Genomic DNA, 22,823 nt, shown 5'->3' with positions numbered 1-22,823 from the left:
TAAAATCCAAGCTTTAATTTCCCGTGATGGGCACAGCGTGGAATGAAAATTATGTAGCTGTAAGCTATACCTAAGAAACGAAACTGTTTGTAAGCATAGAATATTTGTAGGAGACATCCATCCACCTAAAGATCTATAAATCTAACACATGATTCCAAGGCGGCTTTGGACGGTTTTTTTTTTTCTAAGCTTTAAAATTAGATTTCCTTAACATGAAATCTACAAATTTAACGTATGGTTCCAAGACACTGTTGACTAGTATTTTTTGTAAACTTCAAAATTTCTTTCAGACTCAATTCACAAAGTTAGCACATGCTTTCAAGACAGTTTTGGACTGGAATTCGTTGTTAACTTCAATAAGAGATGTCTTTCAACCTGCATTCACAAACTAATATATGGCACCAAGATTGATATCTGACTGGAATTTGTTGTAAGCCATAGTAAGAAACGTTCTTCAACCCGCATTCACAAAGATGACACATAGTTCCAAGACCGTGTTGAACCGATTTTGTAGTAACCTTCTTATTGGAAAGTCACTTTACGTGAATTCATAAAGCTAATGTATGGTTTCAAGACAATGTTTGACTGAAATTTGTTATAAGCTTCAGATGATGCTAGAAAAGCTATATCTCTAGCCAAGCTTTCAAATCAGTCAGAAATTAATCAAACATATCTTTACTCACAATCGTTTGTACGAACAAAGTCGTTAATAAATTAGTGAGCTCTAAGTAAAAGTACGGAAAAAATTAAAAAACTGGAATACATTCACGATATGATTTTTTTCATCATTTTCAGAGAAATTATATTTTTATTTTCTGGTATAGGTCATAGATCTAAATGTAAATTGCAGAAAGTTTTAAAAATGGACCAATCACACATTACTTGAGCGAGAAAGCAATTTCCTTTGATACAATTGTTTTGAAAATGAGTTAAAATTACTTAAGTGAATAAACTTTCCTTTCAATCAGTCCATCTTCCTGTGCTGATACAAAACTGGTCATTATTTCTCACACTATTGATCATCGGGATTTTGGTCTTGTGTTGACCTGGAAGTGTCACATGCAATTTTGACCTCTTTCTCTCTCCTTAATTATTGTTTTAATATGAAACTGTTGTAGTTTCTTTTTTATTTTATAACTTTGGGGTGACGTTTATTTTTACTTTACTCTAGATATTTGATTTCTTGTTTGTGCAATACAGGGGCTTTGAATAAGTGGATTTCATGGTATTACAGAAATATAGTATTGTTTGCTTATTAATATTAATAGTGTGATACTGTTTGTCCTGTTCTATGAAATTCATGAATGTATTTTTAATGGGTTCTAAGATAATATTTGTTTCTGGAATTATTTTGTTGTTTTCTGGTGTTATGGTTGTGACGATGCTGTCTCAGCGTGTTATTTCTCGAATGTTTTCAACTACAATATTCAAATTGTGACGTGTGAAGTTAACTTTGGTACCACCGTGTAAAGGAAACACAGGTTTGCACGCATCACTACTCTTGTTCAACCAATCACAATACTTGTACATTATGACGTCACCACATACTCCTTGAATTCCTCCCGAAACTTGTACCTGTAGGCGCGCAGTGTGATGTCGATTTCATAACGTTTATTTAAGTGAAGCGACTTCTATTGTAAGCTGTTGTTTTTGTGGTGAATTGTTCTAAAATTTCTCTTGCGTTCTATAGAGAAGATAACACTTTCCTGCTGTTGGAGAAATATAGGGAATGTGTATTGTTTGATTTCCTACAACCAGTATTGAGTTAAGAATTTCTAAAGCCTTTCATACAACTTTTCATCCCGCCATCTGCTGCTGTAAGATAGTTTTTCAAGGATGACTAGTACAGTCCATGCTGCTTTAAGGACGTTTGGAGTCCATCTTGCTGTCATTTTAATGTTCTGGGAAGTTGTACAGGTATAGTCAGAATTAAGTTCCTTCAATTTTTTAGTAACGTTTCATGAGAGGATCCCTAATGGAATTATATGAACATTAATGTTTTGACAATCTGAAATTACTAATGTGAATTCAAACTAATACACAATTCTAAACGTACCAACTTGTCATTTTAGTGTTGACGTTCTGGTGTTGTTTTTTCAGCTTTGTTGTTGAGCTAGAGATAGGACTTCACATAATTACAATAACTTGATATTAAAATGCCAGTTGTGTTTTTGTTTCATTTTTTAGTTTAGAGATAGGACTTCACATAATTACAATAACTTGATATTAAAATGCCAGTTGTGTTTTTGTTTCATTTTTTAGTTTAGAGATAGGACTTCACATAATTACAATAACTTGATATTAAGATGCCAGTTGTGTTTTTGTTTCATTTTTTAGTTTAGAGATAGGACTTTACATAATCACAATTTAACTGTCATTCAAGCTGAGTAATGCATTTAAACGATTAACAGAATATAAAATAAGCAGAGTGTCACCAAACTCTAATAAAACGTTTCTTCTAAAGCAGATAATTATTAGATAACGGCTTGAAAGTTTTAACTCGTTTTACAGTTCTTTGCAATTATTATTGTATATGCATAGCATCTTATTAAAACAAAATTACAGTGTTGTAGTGAAGGCTAATTTTCTTCAAACCTCAACTGCGCTATTAGAAATGCCATTCTTGCTGATTTGATGACAAAAATGATGACAGCCAACTAGTGTGTTCGCATCTCCTCATAAGACATTGTGGTAATCTTACTGTTGCTTCTTATCTTCACAATTAGGTGGGAGGAGTCACTACTTTGCTAAATGTTTGAAATTATGACGCCCCATTTTGACAGCCCAAATAAATCAAACTAAACAAAACTAAGACCATAAAAAAACTAATTATTAATTTTGAGTATGTATATTAAAAAGAGCAGTTTCTGTTCAATGAATTTGACGTTTTGTCAAAATTGGAGGTGGAGAAAAAAGTTTAAATGTTGTAAACAAGTGACATTTTTATGAAACTCAGAGTCGTCATGTACAGCCACATATTTTTATTCAAAAGGACGAGTGAAACGGAAGGATAAGCTAGCTGTTTTTCTCACACTCTTAACCATCGTGAGGTACACTTTGGAGAATAATGAGACTGCCTTAAGAGTAGCTGGTGTGTTTCAACCAACTGAACAATTTTTCAGTGTAAAAACATACATTTATTATAACTCCGTTATAACGCAATCCTTTTTCAAACTCCTTTTAGTTGCAACCTTTATATGCTGTTTCACACCCCGAGTTAAAGATATTCGACTATATTATATAAAAATGTGATCTCTCAAAGTGAGAAACTGAACCATTTTATCTTTATAATTTTGGAACAAATAATAGTTGGTACTTTTGCTGTATCACTTAACTTTTAACAACTGTAATCCATCTATGAAGTACAGCATTAATTAACTACATCCTTGTTTTTGTTATGTGGATGCTGTAACCATTAATATAAATATTACTATTTCGAAAAGCTACTTAAATACTAGTAGAAAAATAAAGATATTTTTAAAATGTCTGTCCTTTTAAGTGTAATAACATTTATTATCTTTGTGTTCGTCCGCTTATGAAGTGTAGTGACAACTGTCATCTCTGCTTATGAAGTGTAGTGACAATTGTCATATTTTATCAGTAGTTCAGTATGTTTAGAATGTGAGAAATAATTTGGCAAACATTTGACATGCACTATATTTTGTTCCAAGGCACATTAGAAATGAATTCCTTTGAACTGGCGCTTAATTAACATTCGTGATTATTGCCGTAGGTGGGTTTGATCAGGCTCGACCCATAAATGGCCTTCACTGCCCACTGAGGATTTGCAATATCTTTAGGTGGAGAATCAGCTTACTACAGGGAGGCAGTAATATTTGACACAACTTGTTCCACCCTTTTAGTCATCAACCGTTCTTCTAATATGCATTTTCCACGTCATAATATAATCAGTAGGTGGATAGGACGTTGGAAGTGACATCGAATTAGGTTCTTACACGTGCCGTTTTTCTAAAAACTTGCAAAGCTGACTTCTTGGAAAATACATATAACGCATCACGTAGCAATTAAAGGATGTAGAATTGTTCTCACATGATTCAAGAGTTACGAAAGTTGTGTTACTGTACATATATATATTTAATGATTGTTATGCAATGACGGAGCCTTGTTCTGACGCACTAGGTTATCAAGACAAAGGCAACAATATCTCAAACTTTAACGTATTTACGGGTCTTTCAAGTAAAAATAATATAAAATCAGTTAATGATAACAACAATAAAGATTTAAACCAATACTTTATAACTTAAGCAAATTAAAGTTAAGAATTTAAAAAATATTGGTTTTAATACTAAAATAAATTCTATAAATTAAACAAAAATAAGCAAAAAACGAGTACTATGGTGAGATAAAAAACACGAAAACCAACAAAAACAATAAGCGTAAAGCACCATATTTACTTATATACCCATTAAAACTTTACCTTAAAAAATATTACATTTACCCTCATTGATTTTCTTAGCACTAATATTTAAAACAACAAAAATAAAATCCTTAAGTGGTTATAAGTAATATGTAAATTAATGATACCCCTATATCGCTATTAAGTGGGTGATACTTTATGAAGATGATTAGCCTGGAGTACAAGTTGAGTGTATCAGAATATGAATCCCGAGAATTTGAATCAAATATCTTACAGATATCAGCATGAACAGTTCGTTCAATACTTGAATTTTGGCCTTAGATTTATTAGATATAAAGGCAAATAAACTACGTCTTAATGTTGAGTTTATCCTCTAAAATGGCTTCTGTGTTCTCTCGATAATTGTCTTTGAGATTTCACGTGATGAGATATGGGCTAATTCTTACGATTTTTTTTTATTTTTCTCAAGTGCAAATGCAGCAACATATGGCATGGCGTTAGCCTATAATTTCTATTTACAGAAAACACGTTAAAAACATAAACATACTTTGTCAGGTTCTTCTAATCTGCTTTGCTTGGAACAGTGGGGAAGCATCTGAAACCCTTCACATACACACATTCAACTGGAGTCCTTATGAGATATAAAATATTTACATTACATTTATTTATAATAAAAACGTTGCACCATAACGAGCTTTTTATCATATTTTTATTTATTTTCTATAAATAATTTTTTATTTTCTGAAAAGTTTATAGATATTTATTGATTGGAATGAAGACCGTTGATTTAACTTTATTCAAATTACGTTTAACGTATGGGTATGAAAATTGTTAAGAGACTTTGCATTATGATAAAAAAGTTCACTTAGATAAGAATTTTAGAAAAATTTGAATGCTTAAAATAGTTATTTATGTGCAGTATTTTGATCTCCCCAGTATTTACAACAAAAATCTATACCATTTGGAAACCTAGAAGGTTTTTCCGTGGATTTTTTTCGTAGATAAGAAACGGGACTTTTAACTCCGCATTTTACTTCTTTGTAGTCAGAAAAAAACATAAAAAACACTGGCGAAAAATAAACTTTCATGGCAAAATCCACTCATTCAGTATTTAAAGTAATTCCTATATGATTACCATATTTTATTTTCTATATTGTGTTTAACTAGTAACGTAACTCTGTTCATAAATGCAGAACAATTGCGTAAAGCTATGTAGAATTTGTTTACACTAACCGTTCCTAATATCTAGTTGATCGTCTTGTGACAAAATATTATCACGATCTGCTTCGGCTCGTGTCTTTTAGATTTATAAACAAAGATGCTCCATAAGGAAAACTTAAATTCTGAGATACAGTCTGGGTGGTCATATCTGTATTTGCCTGAATATATTTAACACCTACGCTTATTAGAATTTATAAATTAAAATCTATGGCAAGAACAATCTAAATTAATTTCTCTTACTTGTTGTATTCACGCTCAGGAGTGCAAGATTAGTCATACTTTTTTCTTCCTGGCGCACCAAGTAAAATTTATCTATATTTTATACATATTACTTTCGGCTATGTTAATGTGTATTTCTTGATATTATTCTTGATTTTGTTATTCCTGATCATTATTCGAGTTATTTTTCCTCTTATTCTATCGACCTGTATCTCGCTGAATAGTCCACTTGGTGTAATGTACCAAAACTGGCGACAAAAGTAGGTAATAAAATTTGGGTTTGTTGTGATTTCTCATCATCCCTTAAAAGGTAGTAAATTCTCTAAGCTTATATCGTCACGGTATAACCTCAACTGTTCACATTTTGAACACCGTAATGTGTTTGTTGATACTTTTATGCTGAACAAACGCGAGTACTCTCTTGACATAATTAATTACTTTTTTTTACAAATCTAATATTGATGTTCTGTTATTTCTTTTTGTATTTTATCTATTTCAGTTAATATTTTATGCTTTTAATATATTTATTTCTTTATCTTTTCCAAAACCTCCTGTGGTATTTCCAAGCATTGTATATGCGGATTTCACACCATGAAAATTGCAAGAAACAAACGACCTATTATTTGTAAAAGTTTCTCTCGTCAAGGATTCACACAGTATGAGATTATTCTATCGATTACATCTTCCTCCTTTCCTGGTTTTTGCATGGCTAGGTGGTTAGGGCATTCGATTCGTAATCTGAGGGTCAGAGATTCGAATCCCCGTCATACCAAACATACTCGCCCTTTCAGCAGTGGGGATGTATAATTTTACGATAAATCTCACTATTCATTAGTAAATGATTAGTTCAAGAGTTGGCGGTAGAGGTGGTGGCTGTCTGTCTCTCCTCTAGTCTTACACTGCTACATTAGGGATGGCTAGAACAGATAACTCTCGTGTAACTTTGCGCGATATAAACAAACAAATCCTCTATTCCTTACAAATATAAAAATCACATTTTCTCTTGACGATGTCCAATCACAAAGTTTAATTAAAAAATTGATGCACGCTCCTGGCCTTCTACACACACTGTCACATGCATATAGATAGAAGTTTTTAGTATTCTACAGGCCCGGTATGCCCAGGTGGATTAAGGCGTTCGACTCGTAATCTGAGGATCGCGGGTTCGAATCCCCGTCGCATCAAACATGCTCATCCTTTCAGCCGTGGGGCGTTATAATGTACTGCTCAATCCCACTATTCGTTGGTAAAAAAAGTAGCCTAAGAGTTGGCGGTGGGTAGTGATGACTAGCTGCTTTCCCTTTAGTCTTACACTGCTAAATAGAGACGGCTAGCGCAGATAGTCCTCGTGTAGATTTGCGCAAAATTAAAAAAACAAAAACACACGTATTCTACTTGTACCGTAACATGAATATAGTTGCCAGTTCTAGGTATTGTGCTGGCAACGTCGTGTGTATTGTGATTTCAATTCACATTAATCGGCTTTTGTTAGTGTAATCTTCGACTTCGAACCTTGACCCTGTTTATGTTCTGCTTTTTGAAGTTCCAACTTGAGGAAGTCTATTTCGCAGTCCTGCTCCGTAACACACATGGGAACAACACATAACGTGTTAATTTTCTCTTCTGTTTTCACATCTTGAGCACGTATCATTAAGTCACATGCGAACCTTAACAACCGGAAACAACTCATTTTTTTCTCTACTCGTTGCGTAGGAAAATTGATACAAGTTGATCTCTTGCCACTCTTCATAAGAATGGAGAATCGCGTACAGTTTGTAGATCGTTGAACCACGTGGATATTAACCTCTGTTCAAAATGCTGGCCTCATTATATTTATTAATCCCAATTGCAAAATTTAAACTGGTTATTTTCTGAACATTTTATGTGTCGGTTTGTGCTCTATCAAGATATAAAAACTTAATTCTACAACGGGTCATTTTCGTCAAAGGAAGTCCTATCAACCTCTGACAAATTTTTGTGCTATTGGAATTTCCACGTGCGTGTCAGTCGTTGGTTAGACTTCTTATATACGATTTAGAGTGAAAAAAAAAAGCTCGATGCTAGTGTAGTATGAAATGTTCTACTGATGCTAGTGTAGTATGAAAAGTTCTACTGATGCTAGTGTAGTATGAAAAGTTCTACTGATGCTAGTGTAGTATGAAATGTTCTACTGATGCTAGTGTAGTATGAAAAGTTCTACTGATGCTAGTGTAGTATGAAAAGTTCTACTGATGCTAGTGTAGTATGAAAAGTTCTACTGATGCTACCTTATTTAATGACAGGATATTATTTATTGAGCAGATTGAGCAGTTTCAGTTCAATAGGTTGAAAAAGGTTTTACTAGCTCAACTGAATAAGTTAAATGATTTACATGTATTAAAATTTGAAGAAAGAACCTCTTAGTAGGTCATTTTCTTGTTTTAATACTTGAAGAGGTTTATAATTTGATATCACTTTCTGATATTAACACTTGTATAATAAACACAGTACCTATCAATGGATTACTTTCTTTGTGGTAATAACTTCTATTAAAACTTGAAGAAAGAACCTCTGAGTCGGTTACTTTTTGATCGCAACAACTTGTATTAGAACTTGATTAAAAAGCCTTACAGTCGCTTACTTTCTAAAGGTAACTACTTGTGTTAAAGGTTGGTGAAAGAACACTTCAGTTGGTTACTTTCTGGTAGTATCCAGCTGTATTAAAACCTGAATAAAGAACCTTTCGGTAGGTTAGTTACTTATTGGTAGTAAGCCATTGTATTAAAATCGAAGAAAGAGCCATTCGATAAATCACTTTATGGTAGCAACCATTTCTTTTAATACACTGGAAACCTCTTATTTGGTTGCTTTCTGGTAATAACCACTTGTATTAATCATTCTAAAAACATACTCTCACTTGGTTACTTTCTGGTAATATCAACTTTAAGTAAGAACCTCTCAGTAGATTAATTTATTGTGGTAACCACTTGTTTTAATACATGAGGATACTCTTATTTGGTTAGTTTCTAGTAGTAGCCTCATCTACTAAAACTTGAATAAATAACCTCTTAATAGGCTACATTCTGGTAACAATCCCTTGTTTTAATAATTGAGGAGCCTCTCATTCAGTTATTTTCTGGTTGCAGCAACTTGAAGAAAAAACAAATCATTATGATACTTTTTAGTAGTAGCCAGTGTTATTAGAACTTGAAGAATGTTCTTCTCAGTTGGTTACTTTCTGATGGTAAGCATTACTATTGTAAATTCCAGAAAGAACCTCTCATTTAGTTTGTTGTAGTAACCAAATATACTAAAACATGAAGAAATAACCTCTTAGTAAGTCGCATTCTGGTAGTAATTCTTGAGAAAAAGAGCCTCTCCTTAGGTTATTTTCTCACAGTAATACGTTTATCAAAACATAAACAAAGATCCTCTCATAAGGTAACTTTCTAGTTGTAACTACTTCTATTAAAGCGTGAAGGTAGAACAAATCAGTAAGTTACTTTATGTTAGCAACCCCCTTATATTAGAAAGTGAAGAAAAATTTCTCACTAGGTTGTTTTCGGGCAGTAATCACTTGTGTTAATACTTAAGGATCCTCTGAGTAGACTACTTTCTGGTAGTAACAAATTATATTAAAACTGGAATTTTGAGTCCTTCAATTGGTTTTACATTCTGGACATAAGCATATCTATTAAAACTTGAAGTAAGCACCTCTCAGAAGGTTAATATTTATTTGTAGCCACTTCTATCAAAACCTGACAAAAGTAACTACCTCTAATAAAAATTTCAGAAAGAATCTCTCGTTCGTTTATTTTCTGGAAGTTCATTCGTAATTTGAACTTTCTAGCTCACATCAACAGATTTGATCTCATTGTAGACTGTATAAAGATGAGAAGTAAAGAACTTAAGTTTGTTATGGCTGTTCAAGGTGTATTTTTATTTATTGTAGAAATGATAATTTAAAATGAAATTAAATTTTCTTGCATCCAATAATAATAGTTTTAAAGCGACGACAAACGTTTTTGTTCAGAAGGAGGAATACGGCATGATTTTACTTTTGACATGAAACATATACATATTGCTTATTACTTCTGTTTGTAGCCTGCGTCTTTTTACTGCTCTTTTTTAAAGTTTTTTTTCTAGAAATTTGTCAACAAAATTGCGTTTAAACGTTTGAAGCCGTTTGATTGGGGAACGGGAAACTTTTAAATGTACAACGTTTCGACGAGATTTTTCTATCCTCAGGTACAAATAGTTTACAGAGATGCATGAGTATATATGCAATACACAGAACAAAGACATCACATGACAAGATCTTGCTTTATAGTGTAATAACGTACCTTGGTACCCAAGGGTGTTGATTTAAGGTAGGGCTGTTTTCTTTAATTAAGACAGCTAATATTTTGCATTTATCGATGTTAAATTCTCTGTTTAAAACCAGTGTTTTGTATGGATATACTGTGGTTTTTCGAGTTGCATTGGTGGTAAACATGGGAGTTTTTTAAAATAATATTCAGTAAATCTGGTTTTCAATTTTCTACATATTTCTCCAATGGAAAATTCTGGACAGTTTCGCATGTTATTTTATAAATGACATTGTATTTTTTATATAATAATGATTTTAGTTTGGTACCATGTTTTTGAGTGAACTTGATGTCAACAGGAATTTTATGTTTGAGGTCAAGTTTCCTCCAAGTTTTGATTATTATTGAACTAATCTCAGGGATAAATGGTAAACTACAATGTAATATTATGTTGTTGTTTGGTGTAATTAGTGTCAATTTTGGTTTTGAATTGAGTTTTGAGGTTTCTGTTCTGGTGGTTGTTTGGAAATATTTTGACAATGGTTACATGAAGTTTGTAGGTGTAAATCAAGAAATGGTTTATAGAGTTCATTTCTTCATCTATATACACAGTTGAACAAACAAACTATTGAAGCTGTGTGTATAATAATTTTGGTACATTTGTTTGGATTCGTGAGCGGAATTCCAAGAGATGTAGAGGATCGTGTAATTGATTTTCCTGTAAATTTTGGTTTTAAAATGTATGTCGGATCTGATAATGTCGAGGTTAAGAAAAGACAACTTTTTTTGTTATTTTTGTGTTCGAAAAAGTGTTTGTGTTCTACAGAATTGAAGACGCCAAGTGTCATCGACATACCTGTACCTGAATAGGGGAGGATAAAGTGCCGAATGTATGGCTTGTGTTGCAATCTGGATCATAAATATGTTGGCAAGTATGGGTGAAACAGTTGCCCGTGCTTAAATATCTGTTTTAACAAAGTTTTGTTGTAATTTCTAAGAGAGAAACAAAAAGTGTATTAGGAATATGAATTAAGGGACTGGGGTCATTACTGTAGAGATCAAGTGTAACATTACTATATTTTTTGAAGGCAACTTCGGTGAAAAGTGATACAATGTCAAAGTTAGCCATTTAGCTCTGGGGATTAATTGGTTTAATTTGTTTCTGAAGTTAAAGACACCTTTAAAAAGGAACATGTAGAAGTTGTGGAGGATGAGATGACCCAGGTTATGTATTTACCAAGACTATAGTTAAATGAGTCATAAGTGGATTGTATAACCTTGTTTGTGTGATTTGGAAATGCCATAAAGTTGTGTTGTGCGTCAGTTAGCTTTCCTTATATAAAAATAAAGCGTTCAGTAATCAAATTGTCTTTTCTCATTTGTGACAGGGTTTTGTTTAGTTGTTTTTCATGTGTTTGTTGGGTTATCTGGGAGTATCTGAAAGGATGTTCATAACTACAATTGTGTCAAATTTTTTAGTTGTTAAAATGTTAATGTTGGTATCTTTTCTACAAATTGTTGATGCATTTTATTTCGTTGTGTTGAAACTGGCCCTCAGTTTATGGGTTTGTCCCATAAACATTAATGTTTGTCCCATTAAACATTAAAAAACATTAATGTTTTTTTCGAGAAAATTCCTTAAAAACTTCTTTTAAGATACAGTATGTGGGAACCCAAGAAAACCACATCTTGTTAGTTATCTTTCATAAAAGTATGGTGGTTGCATTTATGGATTTCTTCTCGCCGGTTTCTGTATGAGGTGAGTAATCTTGGTTCTTCTGTGTAGTGAATCACTAATATTGTAGATAAATATTCTAGGCTAGTCTTAACTCTGAGTAACGAACTGTCTTGTGGTTGACGGCGAAATTGAGGCCCTTATTCAGGAATAATAGTTCAGTGCTGTTTAGTTGTCGATCTGATCTGTTGTAGTTTCCTCAATTTCTCCAGTTATCTTGATTCAGTATATAGTTCTTTTGGCTGATAATCCATTGTATGTTGTTGTACTCATCTGCTTAGAGGCAGTAGACAAGTTTTGTGGTCGAATTCCTGGTCTCGTTTTTGTAAGTAGTTTTGTTTTTGATATTTGGAATTTAGGGTAGCTTTTAGAAGTTTTCGATATGTGTTTTGGATGATACCTGTAAATTGATTTAGGTTTTTGAATAATTTGACTTACAAAGTTAGGAATAAATGTTCAGAGCGGCATTATCTAAGGAAGGAAATATCGTTTTCCCTTAACGATTTTTATATTTGTGTTGCGAAGTCTGGACGGTAGTGGACAAGTGAAGCAGCATACTTAGAAGATATATGCAGAATAGCAGAACCAATGTTTAGACTTACATAACCTTGAGTAATTGCCGTGATAAATTAAAACTTTATAACGACGAATCCACATTTTATAAACTAAAAGTTTTGAGACAGTTTGACTAGGTAATGAAAACTTTATTATAAATATGCAACGTTTCGACAAGACATTGCCATCATCAGGTATAGGTAAATTACACAGATACATGAGTAAATATATGTAGAATATGAGTTTAAAATTGTTAACTGTTTCATAGATTTGGGTCAATAATAACATGAATCACACTCATATTAAATGTTAAAAAAACAGTATCAGTGAAAAAATTAGTCCTGTTGATTACTGAGAGAATTTTGTATTTTTTATACAGATAGTTAGTGATTTCTACTAATTTGTTTAACATTTTTTTACATTGAATATTTAACTGGTAAAAACGTAAATTACTCAATATGATGCAATTTATAGATTCCACCATTAGCGAATTGCATAAACACAAATATGTAATTTGAAGGTTACCGTTGGAAGTGTTAATAATGTTCTCATGTGCTCCAAACTGGCAACAGTATCCACATTAGAATGTTTGAATATGCAGTTAAATGAAGACAAGCTTACTTAACAGGTTCTTGTTTGTGTAAAATGCCAGGATTGTTGTACAATGTTTCTGAATCAAACGTATTATTTTAATAATCTATGTTGTATGTTCGGATATTAACCCTGGCTCTGTATGATATGTTGTTTTACACTATTCTGCATTGCTTATTTCTATTTTGCTTCTGAACCAGTGCTAACTGTTCATTTAGAAAGAATTTTCAGATTTGGTATGGATAGTTGTTAATACCTGGTGTAAATTGTTTGTTTAGATTTGACATGGTTTATTTGTTTAGGCCTGGTGTGGATTGTTTGTTTAGATTTCATGTGGATTTTTTTTTTTTTTTAGATCTGGTGTGGATTGTTTGCTTACATCTGCTGTAGATTGTTTGTTTAGACCTGATGTGGAATGTTTTAGATTTTATGTGGAATCTTAGTTTATATCTGGTGCGGATGGTTTGTTTAGTATTTATGTTGAGTATTTGTTTAGACTTGGCGTGGATTGCTTCTTTGAAAATATCTTGTTAAAGTAAAACTGAACGGTTACCTTGAATTCATAATTATAAAAATAACTACTGTTTCATGAGTTCAAATATAAGGCCTGGCATGGCCAAGCGCGTAAGGCGTGCGACTCGTATTCCGAGGATCGCGGGTTCGCGCCCGCGTCGCGCTAAACATGCTCGCCTTCCCAGCCGTGGGGGCGTATAATGTTACGTTCAATCCCAGTATTCGTTGGTAAAAGAGTAGCCCAAGAGTTGGCGGTGGGTGGTGATGACTAGCTGCCTTCCCTCTAGTCTTACACTGCTAAATTAGGGACGGCTAGCACAGATAGCCCTCGAGTAACTTTGTGCGAAATTCCAAAACAAACAAACAAGAGTTCAAATATAAGCTTTGACTTGAACAGATCTATACCTTACAAATTCTTAAAAAAGTGAACCTGAAAAACACACGGATAATATGATATTTTAATTTTCTTTTGGGTAACTCAAAAAATCACCTGTATTATTTTGGTATTGCTTTCGATTCAGCCTTCTATTTGAAAGAAGTATACTTCCGTTTTGAAAACATGTTCATACTGTAGTTCCATTATTTTCAGAAATATTTTATTCCCCAGAAAACAGTAATAAATTTACAACACTAAATTCTAGGGTTCAAATTCAAGCGAAGGAAGCAGCAGACAGCCTAATGCAGTATTGCTCTGAAACAAACGGATATCTATTTCATAGCAATTAATTAATTTATTTTTAAATTTTTACAGCTCTTCCAAGTTTTTTAGATCCCAGCGTTCGGGGGAGATATTTTCTATGTTAACAGCGATATGTATAAATACGGGAAGAAGTAAGGGAACCATAACTCATTTGTTGTCTAAACCAGGTTGATCTTCGCTAATATCCATTTTAATTTTACTCTGCCATGTATATCCGGTAATTAACATGGTGTGCTTTTTTGCACTTCTGTTGTTAGCTCAGGAAACATTCAGCACCAGAAACTCTTCATAACTTTCAGTCTTTTACTGAAAAATAGATACGAACAAATAACACGGATAATTAAATGTGATTTTTCAGGATTTCGATTAATTTCCGACACAACCTTTTGAACTTTAATCCTACGCATCCAAAAGTAAGGATCTTAAATGAATAATGCTTTTTTTTCTTTTGTTAATTATTATTATTAAAGAATTACAAATATACTAGAAATACGGAAAACTGAAAGAAGAATCATGGTGGTGAATAAATAGTACAGTAAAAAAATTAAGAATGAAGTTTAATCACATATTAATGTTGACAGCGTATTCTGGAGTTTAATGTATACCGTTAAAGTAGATTATGATTCATTCAAATGATGAATTATAAACAAAGTTAACAGACAAGTTTATTCATAACAGGTGCCAAAATTATCTTTTCACATGGACATTAACGCGGTATTGATCAAACCGTTCCGATCAGTGAAATTCATATTAATTATTCATTTTCTTCTGATCACTTTGTTTTCTTTATTCGAAGATATTTAATATATCTAGATGAAAAAAAGAAGAGATAGTATTAAGATAAGTCTTTTATCTAGTTGAAGGAGAAATGATGACGTTGGGAAGGGTTTTACGTTGTCTTGTTGAAAAAGAATCGGTGATGCTGGAGGCTAAGTTTACAAACCTAGTAGTTTATACTGATCACATAAGACGGTGGTTTTGTAGTCTTCTTGTGTTTGAAATCTTTGACCAAGATTTTAAGATGATGTTGACTAGAAGTTCACAATATAGTATGGTCCACCTATCTAGATAATCATCGATAATTTCGTTCAGCGTTCAGTCGGTCATGGTCTGAACTCTTTTTCTTATTCGTGCCTTTCGTATCTGGTGGGTGTGAGAAGGAATAAGGCAAAATATTTGTCAACAGGAGGTGAAGGTTATCACAAAATTGGTCTCGCTTTAAAGCAGATTCATTTTGGGTTTCCTGTTCGTTTTCAGTTGCAGAATACATACAAGAAGCTGCTATTACTAACTGTTTCATGTATAGTTTGAAGAAACTCAGGAAAAAGAACTGTTGTAATGTATTCTCAAGATGGCTGGTATGAGTTCTAAAACTTTAATTAAAATGAAATACAGAACAAGGTTTCGATCTTCTTAGGCCATCTTTAACCTGAAGATGATCTAAGAAGGACATTAGTTTTAATCAAGTTTAATACTCATACCAGCTGTCTTGAGATACATTTTTACTTGAAGTAGGTTTCACGTCATCACGAAAGAAGTGTTTGGTAGCAGGCTGATGATCAATTATCTTATCAGTGCCTCAAAAACTCGTTTAGGTATATGTGCACTTTTTATTCAAAACATTTGTATTTGGTATTTATATCAAAGTTAATAAACTTATTTGCTGCATTCTCAAATTTGAACAATACTGACCTGAAACAAGGCAGCCGGTCATCATCTACCTACCACCCACAATCTAATCACAGACTGTTTCTATAACCCTTATATCGTGGACAGTTTTTACATTTTTTATGCGGTGAACAATTTCCTAGACTATATTTTCTTAACAGCTTTTATATTATTTATGCTGGAAACAGTTTTTATAGTCTGTGCTGAGAACATTTTTATGGTTTGTGTCAGAGACAGTTTCTTTAGTCTTAAAATCGTGTACAGTTTTTTATAGCCCTTATATCGTGAACAGTTTGTCTTTCGTGATGACGAAAAACCCACTTGAAGTAAAAATGTATCTCAAGACGGCTGGTATGGGTATCAAAACTATTATTAAAATAAAGTACAGAACAACGTTTCGACCTTAGATCATCGTCAGGTTCACAAAAAAAAGAAAGAGGTAACTGACTGATAGCTGCCCACATGTTTGAAGGCGGTAGTGTAATTGAGTGTAGGAATGTAGAAGGCGTGCTGAGATGTTTGATTATATTTATTAATATAGGTATAAAGGTGTTCCTTTGTATTGGTTCATTTTGGGTTTGAGTTGTTGTATAAGTAAGGCTATTTAATTTTACGTTTGTTTTTTTTATTTAGTAATTAGATGTTTTCTCTGGTTATGTTGTGTTTATTTGACTTGCAACGTTCAAAAACGTGTGAAAGTGACTTTTTTATGTTCTTTGAATCTGGTTTCCATTTTTCTACTTGTTTCTCCAATATAGAAGTCGTGGCAGTTATCACTTTATATTTTATAAATAATGTTGGTGTGGTGTTTGTCAGTGTAGTTTTTACATAGTATAGACCTTAGTTTTGTGCCTGTTTTTTGAATAAATTTTGCATTAACTGAAATGTCATATTTTGTTACTAGTTTTTCCCAAATGCTGGTTATTTTTCTGCTGATATCGGGAATATATGGTATGCAGCAGTAAATTTTTTCGTAATTTTTTTGAATCGTGGGATATATTTGTTTATGTCAGCTGATTTTGCTTTTTGTCTAAGTGTGTGCATATAATGTTTTCTACGGTTTGTGCAGGAAACTTGTTGATGAAGCATTGTTTTATTTTGTCTAATTCATTATTAATTTTATCTGGTGAGCATAGTTTTATGGCGGTCTTTATTTGGTTTCTTAGTATGTTAAGTTTTTGTTTTGTTTCATGTGCTGAGTCCCAAGAAATGTATAGTCCAGTATGGGTGATTTTTTAATTATTTTCGATCACATTTGGCAAAAACTAGTAACAAAATACGACATTCCAGTTAATGCCAAAATTTATTCAAATCCAGGTACAAAACAAAAGTCCATACTATGTAAAAACTACACTGACAAACACCACACCAACATTATTTATAAAATACAATGTGATAACTGCCACGACTTCTATATTGGAGAAACAAGTAGAAAAATGGAAGCCAGATTCAAATAACACGAATGGTCACTTTCACACCTGTTCCAACACTGCAAATCAAATAAACACAACATAACCCGAATATTAAATAAACAAACAAAATTAAATAAAGCCTTACTTATACAACAACTCAAGCCCAAAATAAACCAATACAAAGGAACACCTTTATATCTATATTAATAAATATATCCAACATCTCGGGGCGTGCTTAAATGTTTGATTATATTTATTAATATAGGTATAAAAGTGTTTCTTTGTATTGGTTTATGTTGGACTTGAGTTGTTGTATAAGTAAGGCTTCTTTACTTTTGCGTTTATTTATGTTTGTTTCTTTATTTATTATTTGGGTGTTCTCTATGGTTATGTTGTGTTTTTATTTGATTTGCAGTGTTCCCAAACGTGTGATGGTAAGTTTTTGTGTTCTTTGAATCTGGTTTCCATTTTCCTACTTGTTTCTCCAACTAAGGTCTATACTGACAAACACCACACCAACATTATTTATAAAATCCAATGTGATAACTGCCACAACTTCTATATTGGAAAAAACAAGTAGAAAAATGGAAACCAGATTTTATTGTCTGTATTCCTTGAACTATTTATGTATTTAAAATAGTGCTTATAACCTGTATCATAGATGTTTTTAAGATATTGTTTGATGTAGTTTTTTATATTTTTTATTTTGTGAACAGATTTTGTAGTCTTTGTGACGTAGACATATTTTGTTTCCTTTATTCTGTAAACAGTTTGTTCATTCTGTGTGTTGTAGTCAGTTTTTATAGTATGTGGGCTTAATTTGGAAATTCGTACAATGTTTAGAAGCAGAGATTTTGAGAGTTATTTAATCAAAGATATGCTCAACAAAGGACTTTGTTAGTTGATCTATGAAGAAACATCAGGATATTTTTGTGGGTAAAACTATTTAATAAGTAACCTGCTTTAAAACATTCCTTTCTCTCAAAAAGATATATGCTTTTGTAGTTTCAGCTGTTAAAAGTTCCGTAATAAAGAGTTAGTAGGTTAATCCATTAGCCCTTCCTTAGGATATGAGATATCTGAACTTCGAATAAAGACAAAATGAAGCAGTTGTAACGAATTTTCACCCTGTTTATAAAATAATCACAGGTAAAATATATACACACTACTATTAATACTACTGAGAATGATTGCTGTTAGAATCATTTCGTTTTGCTTATAATGTTACTACTATAAAAAATGGTTAATTGGTTTGACAGCTCGCACTTCTTACAACAATAAACCTTTTAAGTATTAACATTTCTTACTACAGGTTTGAACTTTTCTCAATTGTTAAAACACTATAGATGAATTACTCATACTTATTACAACACTGCACGTATGAAAGGTTCACATTTTTTTACAACTACTTGGAAGTGTTCTCACTTTTGCGACGTTACATGTACGAGCTCCTCACATTTATCACAACAATACTCAAATATAAAGTGTTCATATTTTTTTGAAGTTTGAACTGTTCTCTCTTATTACAACAGTATGCGAATGAACTGTTCACGCTTTTACTAGAAGTTTGAACTACTAAAATTTGTTACGTTACAATTCTGCATGTATAAGCTGATCACACTTATAATAACAGTGCTCAAATAAACTATTCATGTTGTTAACTACAAGTTTGAACTTTTTCTATTTTATTACGTACTATACTTAAGAATGACTCACGCCTGATATACTATGTGTATCGGAAATGTTTGTGTTTATCTGAACATAAGTAAAGTAGGAATTAGAAAAATCGGTAGCATTCTATCGCCATCAAATTTAATATTTGATTATAAAAATATGGTTTAAAATAATTCATTAATCATGCAGTAGTTTTTAAACTATATGTAGTGGCGCCCCCAACTCAGCATTACTTTTCTCGGGGTCTTTTCTTTCACACTAATACTAAAGTACTAGCAGAAATATTTAAACTGTTAAAATTTATTATTATTTTGTTTCTTTTCGTTGATATTTTTGGGTTCTCCTGGCAAAATCCATTTCGACCCTCCGTGGATGGTGTACTTCACCTCTTTAGAAAAACTGGATCATTAATGTTTAAGTAAAATGTAGGATTGCTTTGAAAATAGTTGGTGACAGGCCTAATGATTATCATACTTTCAGATTGAAAATCATTTAATTCAACTTCTGTTGAAATATATGATGTTCAAATCGTTGAGAACTGGCAGAAAAGTACACCTACATATCTGTGTATTACTTTTTAATAATAATTTTCTTAGATATTTTTTTTAACTTAAACAGATAGACATGCGTGGCTGTATTCTAAAACGTTATACTACAAGTTAGTAAAATGCTAACAAAGAAGCTTAGCCATTAGGTGCAACTGCCCAAAGTGACGCAGTTTATGACGTTTAAGGTCGTCTCCAACCGTCCCAGTAATCTAATCTTTCATCATCAACATTCCTGTTCCCTCATCACATCATTTTATCCTATTGCTAGTCTCATCTCTTTTTCTATTGCTGTTTTTCAGGAATATGCGCATAACCGTTCCTAGGTTTGAACAAATAGACTTGAAGGAAAGGCAACTTGTCAACAGTACTCACCGCCAACTCTTGGGTTACTTCTGTCTTATCAAAGATTGGGAGTTTATTGTCACTTTTATGGCCTATTCACGACTCCACGTTTTTGTGGTAAATGGAAGTGAACCAATAACCTTCAGGTTCACAGACTAAGTGTCCTATAAAACAGGTTACTCTGTATTTAACCCAAGTGTAATAAGGTCATCTTACTATAATTTAAATAAATTTATTTGTTTGTCCTTTAACTCCTCCTAGATTTTTGCATTTGGATTTGTCAAATATTATTTGATCAACTAGGAATGATTCTGGTTGTGTAAATAAAGAAGTTATTATTCTTTTAAAATTCATAAATTTCATAAATTCAGTGATGGCTAAATATAGATAAGTCAGTGGGTATTACAACTAGTAATACTGATGGGAATTTACCCAGTTTCTTCTCTCATTACATGGTGTATACATATAATTAATGTACTTTATCATTACTAGCATACTTAGGACAAAAATAGAAACACTATATTTTTGTAGGAGTTTTGAGTCATTTTCAATCAACTATAAAATAACCTAAAATAATTTAGGTGTATGAATAATGTTACAACTTATGCCCAACTCATAATTTCATACCACTGTGGAATTTATATGTTTGCGGAATAACTGCTATAAACCAGGTTTTGATACTCGTAGTACGCAGGGCACAGATAACCTATTGTGTTGCTTTGTGCTTAACTATAAACACACGCATGTTACACATCGAATGAACTATTTAATGATTATATATAGTACAAATTTATTTTCTCTCTCATAAAGGTGAAATTAAAAAGAGTATCTGTGACGTAAATGCCTAACGCTTATGAATAAGCCTAGAATTAAGGCTTAATATATGTAATTTGTGACAATAGAAATCTGTACATTGTGGTTACACTCAGCTGAGCCAATTTATCCTCACAGTCAGTTCTATCCAAGGTCATTCAGTCGGTTAAAATTGACCTCTCTGAAAGTGGAAATATTGTTTACAAGGAAGTTTGTAAAACCTTTTTTTTCCAATATGAATTCCGTGTTCCTTTGTTTTAGACCACAACTCTATATGTTTTGTTGAATTCTGACACATTCTAATAACAGAATATTATCCTTTGTAAAAAAAGGGTGTCTGACCGTCAATTACATTTGAATATAAGGAAGAAAACGAAAAAACTACAAAAACAATTACATGTGTTATAATTATATCTTACTTTTAACGAATGACTTACGAAAATGTTTGGCGGGGAGAGTATCATTCACAGTATCAATATTGCTATAGATTGTTTCTAGCTTTAAAGGAACTTTGGGGAAAAAAAGAGTATATCTTAGTGGGATAAATATTCAATTTCTTGTGGTTATATAACAATGCCGATCAATTGCAATGTGTGTGTGTGTGTATATATATACACATTTGTCAAATTTCGACGCATTAGAATAATATATATAAATTGTTCTTAAACTGATTAGAAAAAGCATTTAATATATGTTGTTATAACCTTATACCAAATCTTATACCATAAAAGCCTTCTGTCACTATTTGAAACAACAAGAATTCTAACTTTTTGTGGTTAAGTAGTATAGAACTTAATTTTAATACAAATAGGCTAAGGTCACTCAAGGTCACCCTTCGACCTGATTGTACCTGGAAATTCTTAACTGGGGGCTATTTTATTATTACAAATAGAAATTAGTAATTGAACTTTTGTTATCGTTATTATAATTAGTAATATATATATTTTTTTCTATAGTTGTCATATTATAAGTTCAGCCACACTTGCTGTTTTGGCCTCATTTGCTTCTTAAAATTGTTGGACATCAGAAGACAAACTTTCTAGTTTTTATGTGTGTGGACTGTAGAACATTGGTTTAAAAACAATAAAGATTAAAATCGGTACTCTGGAAACGATAACGATATAATCTGAATGGAATTTTTGTTCTAATTTATTTTTATTGTAAATAATAATTTAATCTATTAAGTGTTTATAATTATATTTTGGTTGTTATTGTTGTCTTAGCGCAAAGTTTCACAATTGGTTAACTGCGCTCTGTCCATCGCAGGGAACTGAAACCCAAATTTTAGCACTGTAAAATTTATTCTATGCAATTCCACCTTTTACATTCTTCTCGCCACCCGTGGTTCAGCAGTAAATCTGAAGGCTTATAACGCTAAAACCCTGGTTTAGATACCCGTGATTGGTACAACACCAGTAGACCATAACTTTGAAAGCACTTCTTTATTCTAAACGTGATGTTTCGAGAAAATTAATTATTTACGACATTTTCTGTTATCCAGTGCAAGTTAAACTTCCTTTTCTTTCTAGCTCAAGTACAAGAACTCTGTCCAACATGGCCCAGCATGGCCAGGTGGGTTAAGGCGTTCGACTCATAATCTGAGGGTCGTGAGTTCGAATCCTTTTCGCACCACACATGCTCCCCCTTTCAGCAGTGGAAGCGTTATAATGTGACGGTCAATCCCACTATTCGTTGGTAAAAGAGTAGCCCAAGAGTTGGCGGTGGGTGGTGGTGATTAGCTGCCTTCCCTCTAGCCTAACACTGTTCAGTTAGGGACGGCTAGCGCAGATAGCCCTTGAGTAGCTTTGGGCGAAATTCAGAAACAAACAAACAAACCTTCCAACATGTAACTGTAACTACTTGTTTTGCCGTTCCATGTTGACGCTTCTAATTAAGAACACTACATTCACACACACACACACACACACGCCTCTCTTGTTTACTTAACGCCAAATACGATTAGTGCGTCATATTATTAACTTGAATCTTTTAAACAATTACTCCATTTTTAAAGTAATTGTATTATTCAGATCTTAATCTGTTAAGTAGCTGATCCTCCTTCCTTCCTCACAGGTACAAGGTCAAATTCCAGAAAATGTAGAATTTTCTCCAACTGGTAAGTTTTATTCTTTTGTTTGAATTCACATTAATGGATAGTTTTTTGGTTG

At 32.5% G+C, this 22,823-nt stretch overlaps 1 protein-coding gene across 1 annotated transcript in view; it reads left to right on the top strand.

Annotated features, from left to right (window-relative positions):
• The first annotated feature begins 1,546 nt into the window (after nt 1-1,546).
• Nucleotides 1,547-22,823, top strand: part of LOC143234858 (uncharacterized) — a 51,640-nt gene continuing 30,363 nt past the window's right edge. Inside the window, exons 1-2 of the mRNA XM_076472546.1 lie at nt 1,547-1,917; nt 22,729-22,771. Of these exons, the coding sequence (XP_076328661.1) occupies nt 1,837-1,917; nt 22,729-22,771 (124 nt within the window). The 5' untranslated portion in view covers nt 1,547-1,836. The remainder of the gene's footprint in view (nt 1,918-22,728; nt 22,772-22,823) is intronic.

This window comes from Tachypleus tridentatus, chromosome 12, assembly GCF_004210375.1.
Source record: "Tachypleus tridentatus isolate NWPU-2018 chromosome 12, ASM421037v1, whole genome shotgun sequence".
In the NCBI taxonomy this organism is placed as follows: domain Eukaryota; kingdom Metazoa; phylum Arthropoda; class Merostomata; order Xiphosura; family Limulidae; genus Tachypleus; species Tachypleus tridentatus.
Note: the sequence above shows the minus strand (reverse complement) of the source record. Positions and strands in the feature narration are given on the sequence as shown.